The sequence below is a fragment of the Barbus barbus genome (genome assembly GCF_936440315.1).
Source record: "Barbus barbus genome assembly, chromosome: 41".
In the NCBI taxonomy this organism is placed as follows: domain Eukaryota; kingdom Metazoa; phylum Chordata; class Actinopteri; order Cypriniformes; family Cyprinidae; genus Barbus; species Barbus barbus.
The window spans coordinates 26686322-26701956 of record NC_136719.1 but is presented as its reverse complement, the minus strand read 5'-3'; the positions used below and the strand labels follow the sequence as shown (position 1 = coordinate 26701956).

The 15635-nt window shown below is 37.4% G+C and overlaps 1 protein-coding gene across 1 annotated transcript; it reads right to left on the bottom strand.

The window, feature by feature from the left end:
* Positions 1–6131: 6131 nt before the first annotated feature.
* Positions 6132–10196, bottom strand: LOC306861027 (uncharacterized protein). The gene is made up of 5 exons (XM_079403085.1): positions 9627–10196; positions 8262–9413; positions 7721–8150; positions 7347–7615; positions 6132–7239 (listed from the first exon to the last, which is right to left on the bottom strand). The coding sequence occupies exons 1-2, from the start codon at positions 10060–10062 to the stop codon at positions 9115–9117; spliced, it is 735 nt and encodes a 244-aa protein (XP_079259211.1). The 5' UTR covers positions 10063–10196; the 3' UTR covers positions 6132–7239; positions 7347–7615; positions 7721–8150; positions 8262–9114.
* Positions 10197–15635: the final 5439 nt, after the last annotated feature.

Genomic DNA, 15635 nt, shown 5'->3' with positions numbered 1-15635 from the left:
TCCTGCGGAGTGGAGAACTGGTTGCTGATTGTTCTAGTTTTGTCTGTGAAAAAAGAGGCAAAGTCATCAGCGGTTATCAAAGTGGTGGGAGGTGGAGGAGGGGGACAGAGGAGAGAATTAAATGTTCTGAAGAGATTACGCATGTCTGGAGCACTGGTGATCTTGTTGTGGAAATGTGAGGATTTGGCAGTGTGGACTTCAGTAGAGAAAGATGAAAGCAAAGACTGATACCTACTCAGGTCCGACGGATCGTTTGATTTGCGCCATTTTCTCTCTGCCGCTCTGAGTTTGGTCCGATTCTCACGAAGAACATCGGATAACCAGGGGTTAGAAGGAGCAGCCCGTGCTGGCCTAGAGGAGAGAGGACAGATGTCGTCTAGACAAGAGGTTAAGGTAGAGCATAAAGTGTCAGTGGCTGCATTTACATCCAGAGAAGAGAAATGGGTAGGCGAGGGAAGAGAGGAGGATACTACAGAGGAAAGAAGGGAGGGGGAAAGGGAGCGTAGGTTGCGTCTGAAAGTAACCGGTAAGGGAGATGGTGGCACCTGAGTTGCAAAATGTAACGTAAATGTAATGAAGAAATGGTCAGAGATATGGAGTGGTTGTACCAGAATGTTATCTGTAGAACAATTGCGTGTATAAATTAAGTCGAGTTGGTTACCAGATTTGTGCGTGCTAGTAGTGGTGAGGCGTTTGAGATCAAATGAAGCTAGGAGTGACTGGAAGTCTGTAGCATAAGGCCTGTCTAGGTGAATGTTGAAATCGCCGAAGACTAAGAGTGGAGTGCCATCCTCCATGAAAGACGACAGCAGTCCGTCCAGCTCGTCTAGGAAGGTTGGTGGTATTTGGCCCGGCGGACGATAGATTACCACAATCTGGAGTCTTATAGGAGCTGTCACAGTAACAGCATGCGATTCAAATGAGTTGAGATTGCCTAGGGGAGAGTGGGTAGAGTATTTCCAATTGTTAGAAATGAGCAAGCCAGTGCCCCCACCCCGGCCAACTTGCCTAGGGGTGTGAGAGAAAGAGAAATTGTGAGAGAGAGCAGCTGGGGTTGCCGTGTTTTCTGGACGAATCCAGGTCTCAGTCAAGCCCAGGATGCTGAGTGTGGAATGTAAGGAAAATGCAGAAATGAAGTCGGCTTTGTTGACAGCTGACTGGCAATTCCAAAGACCTACAGAGAAAGAAAGAGGTGCAGTGGAAGATGTAGAGATAGTGCGCAGGTTGGCAGGGTTACGTGACCTTCTGCATGTATTTTTAGAGCGAGGCAGAGAGACAACCGGAATGGTTTGGAAACACATGATAGAGGATAGGAAAGCGTGAGGGAAGATGTAAAGGATACTTAAGTGTGTGCTCGGTGGCGTTGCTCGGTCAAAGTCGCGCAGGAAAAAGTCGTCTGTCTTTACACTCGTTGGTCTTCACACGAGGAGGCTGAACGGCTCTGACATCAACTAAATACACCTCAACTGTGAGAGACAGAATATAAAAACAAAAAATCCAGAAAATCACATTGTATGATTTTTAAATAATTAACTTCCATTTTATTCAAGAACACCAAGAACACCATCCCAACCGTGAAGCATGGGGGTGGAAACATCATGCTTTGGGGGTGCTTTTCTGCAAAGGGGACAGAACGACTGCACCGTATTGAGGGGAGGATGGATGGGGCCATGTATCGTGAGATTTTGGGCAACAGCCTCCTTACCTCAGTAAGAGCATTGAAGATGGGTCGTGTCTGGGTCTTCCAGCATGACAATGACCCCAAACACACAGCAAGGGCAACTAAGGAGTGCTAAGAAGCATTTCAAGATCCTGGAGTGGCCTAGCCAGTCTCCAGACCTGAACCCAATAGAAAATCTACAGAGGGAGCTGAAACTCTGTGTTGCCCAGCGACAGCCCCAAAACCTGAACGATCTGGAGAAGACCTGTATGGAGGAGTGGGACAAAATCCCTGCTGCAGTGTGTGCAAACCTGCTCAAGACCTACAGGAAACCTCTGTAATTGTAAACAAAGGTTTCTCTACCAAATATTAAGTTCTATTTTTCTATTGTATCAAATATTTATTTCATGCAATAAAATGGAAATTAATTATTCCAAAATCATACAATATGAATTTCTGGATTTTTTAGTTTTTATATTCTGTCTCTCACAGTTGAGGTGTATCTACGATGAGAATTACAGATCTCTCCATTCTTTGTAAGTGGGAAAACTTGAAAAAAAGGGAAGCGTGCAATCCCTTTTATGTGCGCTGTTTTTCGATTTCACTTTCGCTTTCAAAATCGATCACGAGAAGGGGAAAGGATGGAAAGTGGGGGGCACAGTAACTCGTTGGGGGGGGGGGGGGGCAAACTCTATGTGTCTATCTGGTTGTGAAGATGTACCGTGATCTCCATAAATATTGGAACAGTAAAGACAAAATGGTTCTGTTGGCTGTGGAGTCAAGACATATACAAATATGATTAAAAGATGAATATGAGACAAAACTACAGAATGTCACATTTTATTATTGGGTGATTCAACACATAGATGTTTTAGCAGCTAAGATCAGCACTTTTAGAGTTCATCCCTCTATCTGATGTGAGCATAAGTATTGGAGCAGTTTCCTCACAGGTCTTTCTAATTGATCAGCTGTGTCCTGTTGCATTAATTCTTCAGATATTAAAAGCAGGGAATGTGTCATATCAGTTATATCCATTACTTCTGTATTCTGAATCCTGCATTCGATGATGACACACACAAACCAGGATGAAGACGAGGGAGCTGACTTTGAGAGAAAAGCAAGCAATTTGGATGCTAAAAGAAAAGAGGAAGTAAGTTAGAGCTCTAGCAAAAACAAAGGGCATGGAGAAATCAAGAGTTTGGAGACCACCAGCAACCAACAACGACCTGATCGGCTGAGAAAACAACAGTAGCTGATGACAGACAAATCATAAAAGCTGTGAAAATGAATCCTAAAAGGCGTGTCTGTAAAATCAGCAACAACTTCCAGAAAGCTGGGGTGATGCTCTGACAATCTACTGTCCTCAGGAGACTTTGACACAGAATTACAGATGCTACACAGCAAGATGCAAACCTCTGACCAGCACCAAACATAGAAAGACAAGATTAGAGTTTGCAAAAAAGCACAAAGGTGAGCCAGAAGAGTTTTGCAACTGTGTTTATGGACCGATGAGACAAAGATGAACCTTTATCTAAGTGATGGGAAAGCACTAATGTGGAGAAAAAAAGGGAACTGCAATGATCCCAAGCATACAGCCTCATCTGTAAAGCATGGTGGAGGTGGTGTCATGGCATGGGCATGCATGCTGTCTCTGGAACAGGCCCTCTCAACTTTACTGATGACTTAATGTATGATGACAGTAGCAGAATTCATTTGGAAGGGTACAAAACCATCTTGCCTACCAATATTCAAGAAAATGCCACCAGATTCATTGGGAAGTGCTTCATATTGCATCAGGACAATGACCCAAAACAGACCCAGTTCAGTCAAGGAATTTATAAGAGCTAAGAAATGGAAAGTGTTAGATTGCCCAAGTCAATCTCCAGATTTAAATCTGATTGAACATGAATTTCAGCAGCTGGAGAGGAGAGGAAAGGCAGAAACTCCACAAAACAAGCAACGATTGGCTGCATTAAAGGCTGGGAAAAGTATTTCAAAGGATGAGACCAAGAGTCTGGTGATGTCTATGGGTCACAGACTCACTGCTGTGATTGTGTGCAAGGGATCTGCAACTAAATAATAGACACATACATAATATATATGTTATTTATAACAACATAATATATGATATTTACCATCTGAATCTATGTCATGTGAACAAATGGAAAAGTCAGCCATCTATTAATTATCATGTTAATTACTGTGTGCCTTTAGCCCCAACAGCAGGGGCGCTTTTTACCCCAAATACCATACTTTTACATATTCTTTAATTATTTAAAAAATGTTGCTTTAATTATCTTAAATAAAACTGAAAATCATGAATCTTTGTCTCAAAATATATGCATTAATTTTAGCGATTCTTATTTGTTACATAAATCTACAACATTTTAAAAACATAAAATAATAGATGAAGTAAGCACAGAATCAACTTTGCACTGCTGCACGAGATCCAGTCAAAGATCAGACAAATATACACCTGCATCTTGAAAAGCGAATGTTTTGCAAAGTTTTTGTGCCATCTAGTGGTTTAGAGGAAAATAATATCAAAGGTGCCTTAAGCCCCTTTGTACCATGTATATATATACACTGTCATTCAAAAGTTTGAGATCAATCAATATGATTTTTTATGTTTTTTAGTACACTTATATCATTTGTTTCTTTGATGCGCAGCTGAATTTTCAGCATCATTACTCCAGTCTTCAGAAATCATTCTAATATGCTGATTTATAATCAATATTGGAAATAGTTGTGCTGCTGAATACATTTAGGGAACCCATGATACGTTTCCCAAGGAACAGCATTTATTCAAAACAGAAGTATTTTCTAACAGTCTTTACTGTCACTTTTAACAATTTACCACATCCTTGCTTAATAGAAGTATTCAAAAAAACAAAAACAAAAAGAAACAAACAAAAATAAAAACAACACGCACCTCAGGCAGCATGCTGTGAATGGCTGCATTCATGTTGTATGTGTGTTTTGTGCTTGTTTCATACGGGATGGTCTGATTGACGGCTGTGTTTTGTTTGGTGAGGAATAACGATCCTGTGGCGTTACAGAAAACCTGCATAAACACACAGAGAGTTTCTTATGAAAAGTTTATGAGGACTCATTTCACAAGCATTCAGCTCTCACTAAAGCCTAGCTATAAGAATGATGTTAAACATTATAAGATAACTCCTGTTGAACTTTGAGACACTCAGAACCACAATGACGGATGTGAGCAATGAATGAAACTACTAAAACTACAATTATTCAGAAATATTCCAGGTGTTTTCCTTCTTTTCTCCAATTGAAATATTGCAAACTAAACATGTTTTCTTGGGAACACTGTTTTAATTGGGAATCGGTTTCCCTCTTGTTAAAATCCTTTTAACTAGCAAAAGCTGACACAAGCATTCATTAATGAGACACAAACATGTTAACCGGAGATGAGGACACACGCACCTGTTTATCTCCTGCTCGGTCGTGTGCGGTTTGTACGGACACTTTAAGAAATCAATGAGTTCCTTGGTGAAACTCTCCATGTTTAGTCTGTATTGGAATAGAAATGACATGAAATGTTTAAAAGAACTCTGTCATCATTTACTCTCCCTCAGATGGGTTCGTTAAGTTCATGAGTAAATGACCTTACGTAAATTAACCAAATTAACCATGGTTTTATTATAATACATGTGTTATAACCATGGTTTTGGTGGCTTGCCATTTGTATAACCACAGTTTTATTATATATACCATGGTTAAACGATGGTTAGTGTAGCAAAATCATGGTTAATTTGTGGTTTTATCTGTAGTTAAATCGTGGTTAATTTTGGTTCAAGTGAGTTCTGAGGACTTGTCACGCAGCTCTTTTCCATACAAGGACAATTCATACTCTCTGTAAAACCCCACAAAACACCCATAAAGATATCATAACAGTACTTCATATGACAAGAATTAATTCACCAAACTACCACGGCGTTTAACTTGAAACGTCAAGATTTCCAGTAAGTGCAAAAAGGATTGAAAAACCAGAACTCGCGATATACACAGTTAAGGATACTAAACAGATTAAAACCTGTTGGGTGTTACAAGTCGGTCAGGTTCACCCTCCCAACCAATCACAGCGCACCTCCGTTACGTTACGTTACCGTTCGTTACGCTGCTTAATATTCCAACCTGGCATTTCTTCTATTATTTTAATGTATAGTCATAATCAACTCGCTTTAGCGCAAACACGTTTACCGTTTAAACGCACTTTATTTGCACTCCTGCACATCCACAGAAAATAACTTCCACACTGCAAAAATAAGGTAGATAAATAAAAGCATCGGAATTTGAATAGGTCTACCATTACTTTGTAAAAAAAAAAAAAAAAAAAAACCCTTTTCATTTTTCACTTTTTTTTTTAACACAAGCTTGGTATTTGTTCTTAGTTAAGTTCTTAGTAAAGATGAGTAATAAATTAAGTTGATTGAGGAATGATGAAATTCAGAACACTGACAACAACAGCAACAATGCTTGGTCAAATTTAATATTTTCAATACTTAATATAACTATGTGCAAAGGTTTGATTTAAACTGTTTAACTGTTTCTATCTGTGCACTTATTCATCTGCACTATAAGAAATAAATACATAAACTAACAAAGTAATAAATAAATAAAAGCACTGGCAGCTCCATTTTAATATTTTATTCAACTATGTGCAAAGGTTTGATTTTAATTCTGAATGATTATTTTTTATTTTGCTCACATTGTTATTGGTGCTGTTTTTATTTTATTTTTTAAATCTGTGCTCTCTCTCTCTCTCTATATATATATACAGTATTTATCTATGCACTTATTCATCTGCACTGTCAGAAATAAACACATAAAAGCAGCTCATTACTAGGACATTACCCATTATCCATTTATTATTTTATTTAACTATGTGCAAAGGTTTGATTTGAGGTTTAACTATTTTTAATGATTATTTTTATTTTGCTCACATTTTTATTTATACACACATTTGATCTGTTCTGTATTATTTTAACTTTGTTTGTAACTGTTTTTTTTCTATATGTGCACTTGTTCATCTGCACTATGAATACATAAAATACCAAATAAATAAATCAAATACTAGCAGCTCATTACCAGGACATTATCCATTAATTTTACAGACATTTCCATTAACCCAAAAACACAACGCAATAAAATGCAAAAAAATAAATAAATATGGGTTAAAAAAATAAATTGCTTCAAATTTATACAGAACTGTGCCCTATTTTTACAGATTTGTTTTTTTATAGAGTTTGCTGTTTTTTTATCTGTGCACATTTTTTTTCAAATCCACGCTCTGTTTTTTTTAAGCAGCCATTTTTTCCTCTTTCTGCCTGTTTTTATGTCCTGCAGCTTTAGTTTCCGCTGCTGCACAAGGTCAGCATTGAGAAGCATCAGCTTCTTCAGGACGTCTCTGGAGGGCCTGGTGCATCTCGACTTTGACGTGATCAATAGCCTCCTCCACCATCATGTCATGGCAGATCATCAGATACGCCAGAAACAGAGTCGCCGAGAGCTCGCCGAGAGCTCGACACCCTGCTTGCAGCAAATCAGCACCTTCCCTAAGGAAAGAATTACAGATAGACGGTCAAAAACCTCATTCCTAGACTGTAGAACACTTGATAAAAGATGAAAAATTGAGTGTGTGTGTGTGTGTGTCTCAGCTTACTTGCTCGCTTATCCAGGGCCTTGTCAATGAATTTGGCAGCTGGCATGAAGTACTCGCTGATGTCGGAACAACATCTGTCTGCTGTAGGCAAGCCGTAATAATTGATGTGCAGTCCTCTGTAATATCTGGATCCTGTATTGACCGATCTTACTATGTCTTCATCATTAAAACTTCCTAAGAAGTACTTAAATTCCTTCTTTGGGGCTGCAGCGTTGAGGATGTGAGTGATGCACATCTCCTTCAGCGCATCTCGGTCTGTTGCGATCTCTCTACACAAGAACACAACACCCTGGGTTAGTCTTTCATAAAGAGGATTTACCATGTAGAATAAATGACAGAACAATGAGAGAAATACAGTTGTGTTGCAGACTTACTCATCTCCGATGAAGACCCTGGGCCAGACGTTAGTCACGTGTCTTTGTTTGAGCGGTGTGCATGTCTTCATACGATCCTCCAGTTGGAAAACGTTTAGAGGGACATAGTTTTCCAACCTTGTAAACTTAGATGATACTTTAGATTCGGGCTCAGGAACGCTTGGACCTGGTGCACATGATTCCTCTGGAGCAGCCAGATCCCATTCAGGTTGTGGCTCGGAAATGCTTGAAACCAGGGTGTACAGTTCCACCGAATCAACCAGATCCCATTCATTTTCGGGAGGATCATCCAGATCCTCTCCAGGTTCCGGTTTGGGAATGTTCTGGAGGAAAGTCCTAATTTTCTTTATATTCCTCACTGTAGCATATCATGCTCTCTTGGTCATGACGAAGCCATAAACTTTCTTAATCTTCATCACGTTGGTATTTTCTGATAAAAGAAGAAAAACAAACAATGCGGCATTAGAACCATCTCTAACCAGATTAAACATGAATAATTAGTTCCAATTGAAAGTCAACATTTCTATTAGCATCTTTTCACCTTTTGGGCTGACGCACGATTCCTCTGGATCAACCAGATCCAGTTTAGGTTCAGGAGGAGCAACCAGATCAGTTTCAGTGGTACACGATTGTTTGTTATCGACCAGATCCACTTCAGGTTCTGGCTCAGGAGCACTTGGATCTGAGACACATGACTCCTCTAGATCAATCAGATCCACTTGAAGTTCCCCAACAGAATTTGCCATTTTTCTCTGGAAACCTGCACGAAATCTCTGGAAGACTGCACTAATTTTCTTGGTCATCTGCCCAGCGGTGCATTCTGAAAAAAGTAAAGTTTAATGACAAACTTGACCAAAGCCTTGTCTGAAAGTTTAAAATAACTTCTAAAAGCTTTTAGTTTGAAGGTTTTACTGTTGAAAGTGAGAGAGATACTCCAAAGCCTATTAAACCTCATCTGACTGCTAAGAAACCACATCAAACCCAATTAGACCTTTAAAAACCACTACGAGTCTTCTGCTAGTTGTTTCTAGCATGCTTCCAACAGGTTTTAGCAGATAGATAGATAGATAGATAGATAGATAGATAGATAGATAGATAGATAGATAGATAGATAGATAGATAGATATCTTCAACTTATTCACAAATGATGTTCATAATCAAAAAATTGCATTAATACAAAAGTTTTCACCCCCCAAATGGAAATCTATCAGCATTTGGAAGTCGGCTAAAGGAATTCTGTAAATCAGATCAGTTAGAAAAGATATAGCAACAAAATTCAGATCATCCTGAAGGTCCCTGCCAAATTTGGTGGTTGAAGCTTGAGAGATGTACTCTTGAAAAAGTAGGGTGTCAGAGGACAGGGAAGAGTAACACATTTAAATAGGAAAACAGTATTACGTCTTTGTCAAGCCAACATAATAATACACTATCAGAAACATCTCTAACCACACGAATAAACATGAATAAGACATATGCATGTCTTCATCTGCTGGGCAGTTCTCCTCAGCATCCAGGCCACCTTGATCATTGGCTTCTACTGAGGGTCCTGCTGGCTCAGGAACACATGACTCCTCTGGATCAATCATATCCACTTCAGGTTCCCCAACAGAATTTGCCATTTTTCTCTGGAAAACTGCATGAAATCGCTGGAAGACTGCACTAATTTTCTTGGTCATCCGCCCAGTGTTGAGTTCTGAAAAAAAGAAGAAAACAAACTAGATAAGGAAAGTTTAATGACAAACTTGACCAAAGCCTTGACTGAAAGTTTAAAATAACTTTTAAATTGAGTTTGAAGGTATTATGTATTAAACATTATTATGTCTTGTCAAGCCAACATAATAATACACTATCAGAAACATGTCTAACCACACGAATAAACATGAATAAGACACATTCATGTCTTCACCTGCTGGACGGTTCTCCTCCAGGCCACCCTGATCATTGTCTTCTACTGAAGGTCCTGCTGGGTCGCTCAGATCTTCAGACACCAGCGTAGGGCTCTTCAGCTCTGAGATGCCGCTGTTCCCGTTCATCTTCAGCTGCAAATCTTTGACTTCACAGACTGAGATGTCTTCATTCTCGTCAACCTCCAGCTGCACATGCATCTGTCCTGGACCGCAGTAACTGATGGAGACCTGACCGTCCGTTACAAGCTTCAGCTTCACATCTGGAGTTGCACTGCAGCCGAGAAGGTCGTAGATGGCATCGGTGATCTCAAACTCCAGCTGCACATCTTTATGATCTAACGCAAAGTAACTATTACTGGAGTAGAAGGCACCGTTGAGGAAAACCTCCAGACGCACCTCTCTGGCCTCTATAGACATTGTGTCTGGTGTTATCATTCTGACAGATCAATATTCTGTATTCAGTTTAAACTGTATCTGATTCACTCTGTACAAATTCAGTATATCTCGATATATACAGACTGTAATCGCAGGCTTTCACTCAGACTTGAGTCTCTGCTCCGAATATCACTGGACTACAGAGATTCTGCCAGGCCTTTTACACGGAGTCTGTGACGTCAAGCGTTCCAAAGTTGCCATGGAAACAGAATGTTTACCAACAATTGTTTGTTTTCTCTGATGCAGTCATTATCAAAGAAAAACACATAATTAAACATTGCGGCGTTTTTTAACTAATTGCTATGGCGTTTATGTCCGCGTTTTGAAGTGATCCTTCGCCATGGGAAAAAAATTAAAATCACATTTAGTTTTGTGAATGCAGTCTGAATGCGATGATTCACGAACAAATGACTCGTTTGAACCGCTTCTTATGATTCATTTCTCACGTTGCTGGTTTGAATCAGTCGGTTGAATTAAACTGAATTAAAGCGAATTACAAATGAGGGCAATCAAAGTAATGAAAATCAACAAAAGAGCAATGAGATGCAAGTGCTATGACAACTCTCAATTAGCCTAATGCGTATGATAAATAAGAAAACAGATAGAATAGAAACAGAAGAGAGCAAGGTTTTTTTAGAATACAAAAAAAGAATAGAGAAGCTAGTGTTAGTTAAGCTGTTAGTAAATGAACAGAGTGCCTAAAAGGGGCAAGTTCTTAACATTTATTTATTTTAAATAATAGAATTAGAATATAAAGCGCTAGATAATAAAAATTAAAATAACGATAGAATAAAAATATATAATAAAGATTAGGATAAAGATTACCTTGGCACTGATTTGTCTGTCAAACTAAGAGAAGAAGTGCCTCTAAAGCGGAGTATGAATTAGTCCTAATCACAACGCCTTCATCATCGAATACATATATCAAATAAACAATGATTTAAAAACGCTATAGAAATATATTCGGCGTGACTCGAGAGGCGTGTTTGATTAGATTAGATATAATAGAACTAAAACACTGCAGAGCTTTTCTAAACATCCCTGTTTTACTTTTGATGCAGTCCATAATAATAAAAACTATTATTATTATTACACACACACTATTTCTATCACGAGCAGTGATGAATCATCTGGACAAGTCAGTATTGTGTGACTTTATTGTGGTCAGTCGATCTTTTTTCTCTTCATATAACCTGATAAACTTCTAACAGGTCAAACGCATCTGTGATGTTTACGACAAACAATGGACATCCGCGCAGTGGCTCCCGATGATAATACATCATTATAAAAACAATTGCCTCCAAATGTTTTACTCAATTGTTAAAATATTGTAAATGTATTATTTATGGCCAGGTTGCGAATAATGAATGATTGTCTACTAAAGCATTTTCTAAACATAAGCATTTTTTATAACAAGAATATAAACTTTTAGGATTTATTTTCCCACAACAGTTGAATATAAGAGCCTCGCGCTGTCTGCTGAGCGTCGGATAATCCAGAGACAGAGACCCATACTATATTGCACTGAGAAATGATTCTGCCATGAGCTTTTATGATCATCTATAGAGCTTTACAACCCGTCTTCACTTGTACTGCATGGAAAAGCGCAAATACTTCACTCTGGCTCTAACCCGATCTTATTAAAGTGCATAGTGCAGGTTTGTCCCCAAATGAATATATAACCTATGAAAATACCCTATGACCGTTAATACAGGACATTAATGCACAAACTCCAGCCTGTCAGGACATCGGTCCACAGGTTTCCTAGCAAGAAATAGGACGGGATGCATGTAAAAACTGTGCATAATGTAATAAATATTACATTATTATTGCAATAAAATGTTCATAATATAATAATTTTCTCAAAACGTAATACAATCTTGAGCTCATAATGTAATAATAATTTTTCAATGTAATAATTCTTCACAATGTAATAGGTTATTGTAGGATAAATGTATTATTATGAACACAACGTGGCAACTTATAATGCAATCACAGTTCACAAGGTAATACCAGCACATCATTTAAAGCAATTATTATTACTACATGTTTACAACATAATAATTATCTTTCAATATAATAAATTTAGGCACAAAACACAATCATAGTTTTATGTAAAATAAGCTATTACATTAAAAAGAAAATTAGGTTTATAGGCTTATTAGGCTACATTGTGAACTTTTTATTTTTTATTAAACACTAATTTTATGATTATGACATGCTTAATTTTTTTTTTTAGATATAATCATTTAAATGGTTCTTATAAAAACTTTTTTAGATTAGACGCTTTTATCTTCTTGGGCAGTCGTGGCCTAATGGATAGAGAGTTGGACTTGTAACCTGAAGGTCGTGGGTTCGAGTCTCAGGTCCGGCAGGGATTGTAGGTGTGGAGTGAATAACCAACACTCTCTCCCTCAATACCACGACTGAGGTGAGACCCTGGAGCAACTGCTCCCCGGGCGCCGCAGCGTTGCCTGCCCACTGCTCCGGGTGTGTGTTCACTACTGAGTGTATACTTGGATGGGTTCAATGCAGAGCACAAATTCCCAGTATGTGTCCCTTCCCCCTTTCATATAGCTGACACATTTGTTCATAAAAATACCTTAAATTCAAGGACACAGAATTTTTGTGTGTGTGTGTATGTGTGTTACCCGAAAGCCATACTCAAGTAAAAGTATAGGTATCTTTCCAAAAAATGACTTTGGTAGAAGTTGAAGTCTTCGTTTACAATATTACTTGAGTAAAAGTCTTAAAGTATATGATATTTATTTGTACTTAAGTACAAAAAGTATTTTTAAAAATCTTATACGTACTTAAGTATTGAAAGTAAAAGTACAAGTAAATGCAAAATGGAAAACAAGCAAATAACTATATATATATATATATATATATATAAAAAAAAATATTCATACAGCTTTAGTAGCAAGATTGTGTTCAGTTTTAACTCTTTCTTCCATTTTGTATTTTTGGGTAAGAATAAGAAGCACTTCATCCAGTACTTAGTGTCTTTCATTACAACATAAGAAAACATCTCTAGAATCTGCATCTGAAATAGCATTAAGATGTATTTATTTACACAGTTCAATGTATCTCAGAGGGGACATGGATGCATTTAAACTGCAGTTACAGATGCATAAATAGGCCTAATGTTGTGTTTTTAACATAAAACATCGAATACTGATATCTGAAATAATTTAAAACATGAAAACAATAGTCAAAATGTGAAATTAAAACCGCTAGTAGGTGACAGCAAAGACTTTGATGACAGCAAGTGACCATTAATGAGTGAGTCATTAAGATTCAACCTATTCATTCAAACGACTGATTCGTTCAGGAAAAAGGGCATTTGACCGTGTTAATGAGTGAATCACTGAATCATTTATTCAACCGATTCGTTCAAACGACTAATTCATTCAGGAACAGAGCATTTGACTGTTAATGAGTGAATCACTGAATCATTTATTCAACCGATTCATTCAAACGGCTGATTCATTCAGGAACAGACCATTTGACTGTTAATGAGTGAATCACTGAATCATTTATTCCACCGATTCATTCAGGAACAGACCATTTGACTGTTAATGAGTGAATCACTGAATCATTTATTCAACCGATTCGTTCAAACGGCTGATTCATTCAGGAACAGAGCATTTGACTGTGTTAATGAGTGAATCACTGAATCATTTATTCCACCGATTCATTCAAACGACTGATTCATTCAGGAACAGACCATTTGACTGTTAATGAGTGAATCACTGAATCATTTATTCCACCGATTCATTCAGGAACAGACCATTTGACTGTTAATGAGTGAATCACTGAATCATTTATTCCACCGATTCATTCAAACGACTAATTCATTCAGGAACAGAGCATTTGACTGTTAATGAGTGAATCACTGAATCATTTATTCAAGTGATTCGTTCAAAAAGCGGATTCATTCAATACGTACACCGTCCATTGCTCAGAGATGCAAAACACTGCTGTGATCTTTGTTTGGAACTATTTTCGTTGGCAAAATTGAGCAAAAACAAGCAATAAGTCTAAAATGTAAGTCACTTATTGCTTTACTGGACTTGTATGAAATGATTATTAAGTGTGTTCATGCTGATATCTGCAGAAAAACGTCTGGAATTGTTTAATACATTAATAAATCAAGTGCGTGCACTCTGTGTGTGATTTGATGATATAGCTACTTGATGATGTCAGATCACACATCATTACAACAACACTTACCCTATTATTGCAGAAGATATACTGTATATCACACACCAGACTCCACTTTGACTTGTTTGCAGGTTTGCAGATGAGAAAAACAGACCACTGATTCTCAAACCTGCTTTCCTGCAGTCTGTGTTCTTCTGACTATTGTTGAAAGTAACGAATATCTTCGGAGAAATGTATCGCAGTAAAAGTTGGCTGAAATATAAAAACTCAAGTAGGCTACAGAGCCTCCCAAAAAATACTTAAGTACTGTGTCATTTATTCAACTGTGTGTGAGATGGAGGACATAAAAATGAGACACACAATAATCCGCCCCTCTCTTCTGATTAAACTCATCACCAATGCAATTTAAAATAAAAGTTTTCCATTTTAATATATAAAATATAATTTATTCCTGTGAAGTAAAGCTGAATTTTCAGCTCCAGTCAAACTTAAAAATACAAAGTGTCTATTCCAAATAGAAATGTACTATTTAAAAGTTTGGGGTCAATAAATGTTTTCCTTTTTATAAGAAATTAACACTTTTAATCAGCAATGAGGTGTTAAATGGATAAAAAGTGATAGTAAAGACTTATATTGTTAGAAAAGATTTCTATTTTGAATAAATGCTGTTCTTTTGAACTCTTTACTAATCAAAGAAAAAAGCATCATGTTCAACTGTTTCAACACTCATAATAAATCAGAATGATATTTGATTTGAAGAATCATGCGAGACTGGAGTAATGATACTGAAAATTAAGCGTTGATCACAGAAATAAATAATTTTAAAGTTTATTAAAATAGGAAACCAATATTAGAAATTGCAATAATATTTCACAATATTACTGGGGTTTTGTTCTGTATTATTGATCAAATAAATACAGCCTTGATGAGCAGAAGAGACTCCATTAAAACACAAGCTCAATTATTTATTAAGTTTATAATAGTATAGGCCTAACATAATATATAATATCAAAACAAACTGAAACATTTAAACTGACAGCTGTTCTTACACTGGCTTCCAGTTACATTTAGGATTGATTTTAAAGTACTTTTACTCGTTTATAAGTCACTCAATGGCCCAGGACCTAAATATATTGCTGATATGCTCACTGAATATAAACCGAACAGACCACTCAGATCATTAGGATCGAGTCAGTTAGAAATACCAAGGGTTCACACAAAACAAGGGGAGTCTGCTTTTAGCTATTATGCGGCCCGCAGCTGGAACCAGCTTCCAGAAGAGATCAGATGTGCTAAAACATTAGCCACATTTAAATCAAGACTCAAAACTCATCTGTTTAACTGTGCATTTGTTGAATGAGCACTGTGCTATATGTCCCAACTGACTGAAATGTATTTTATGTAAT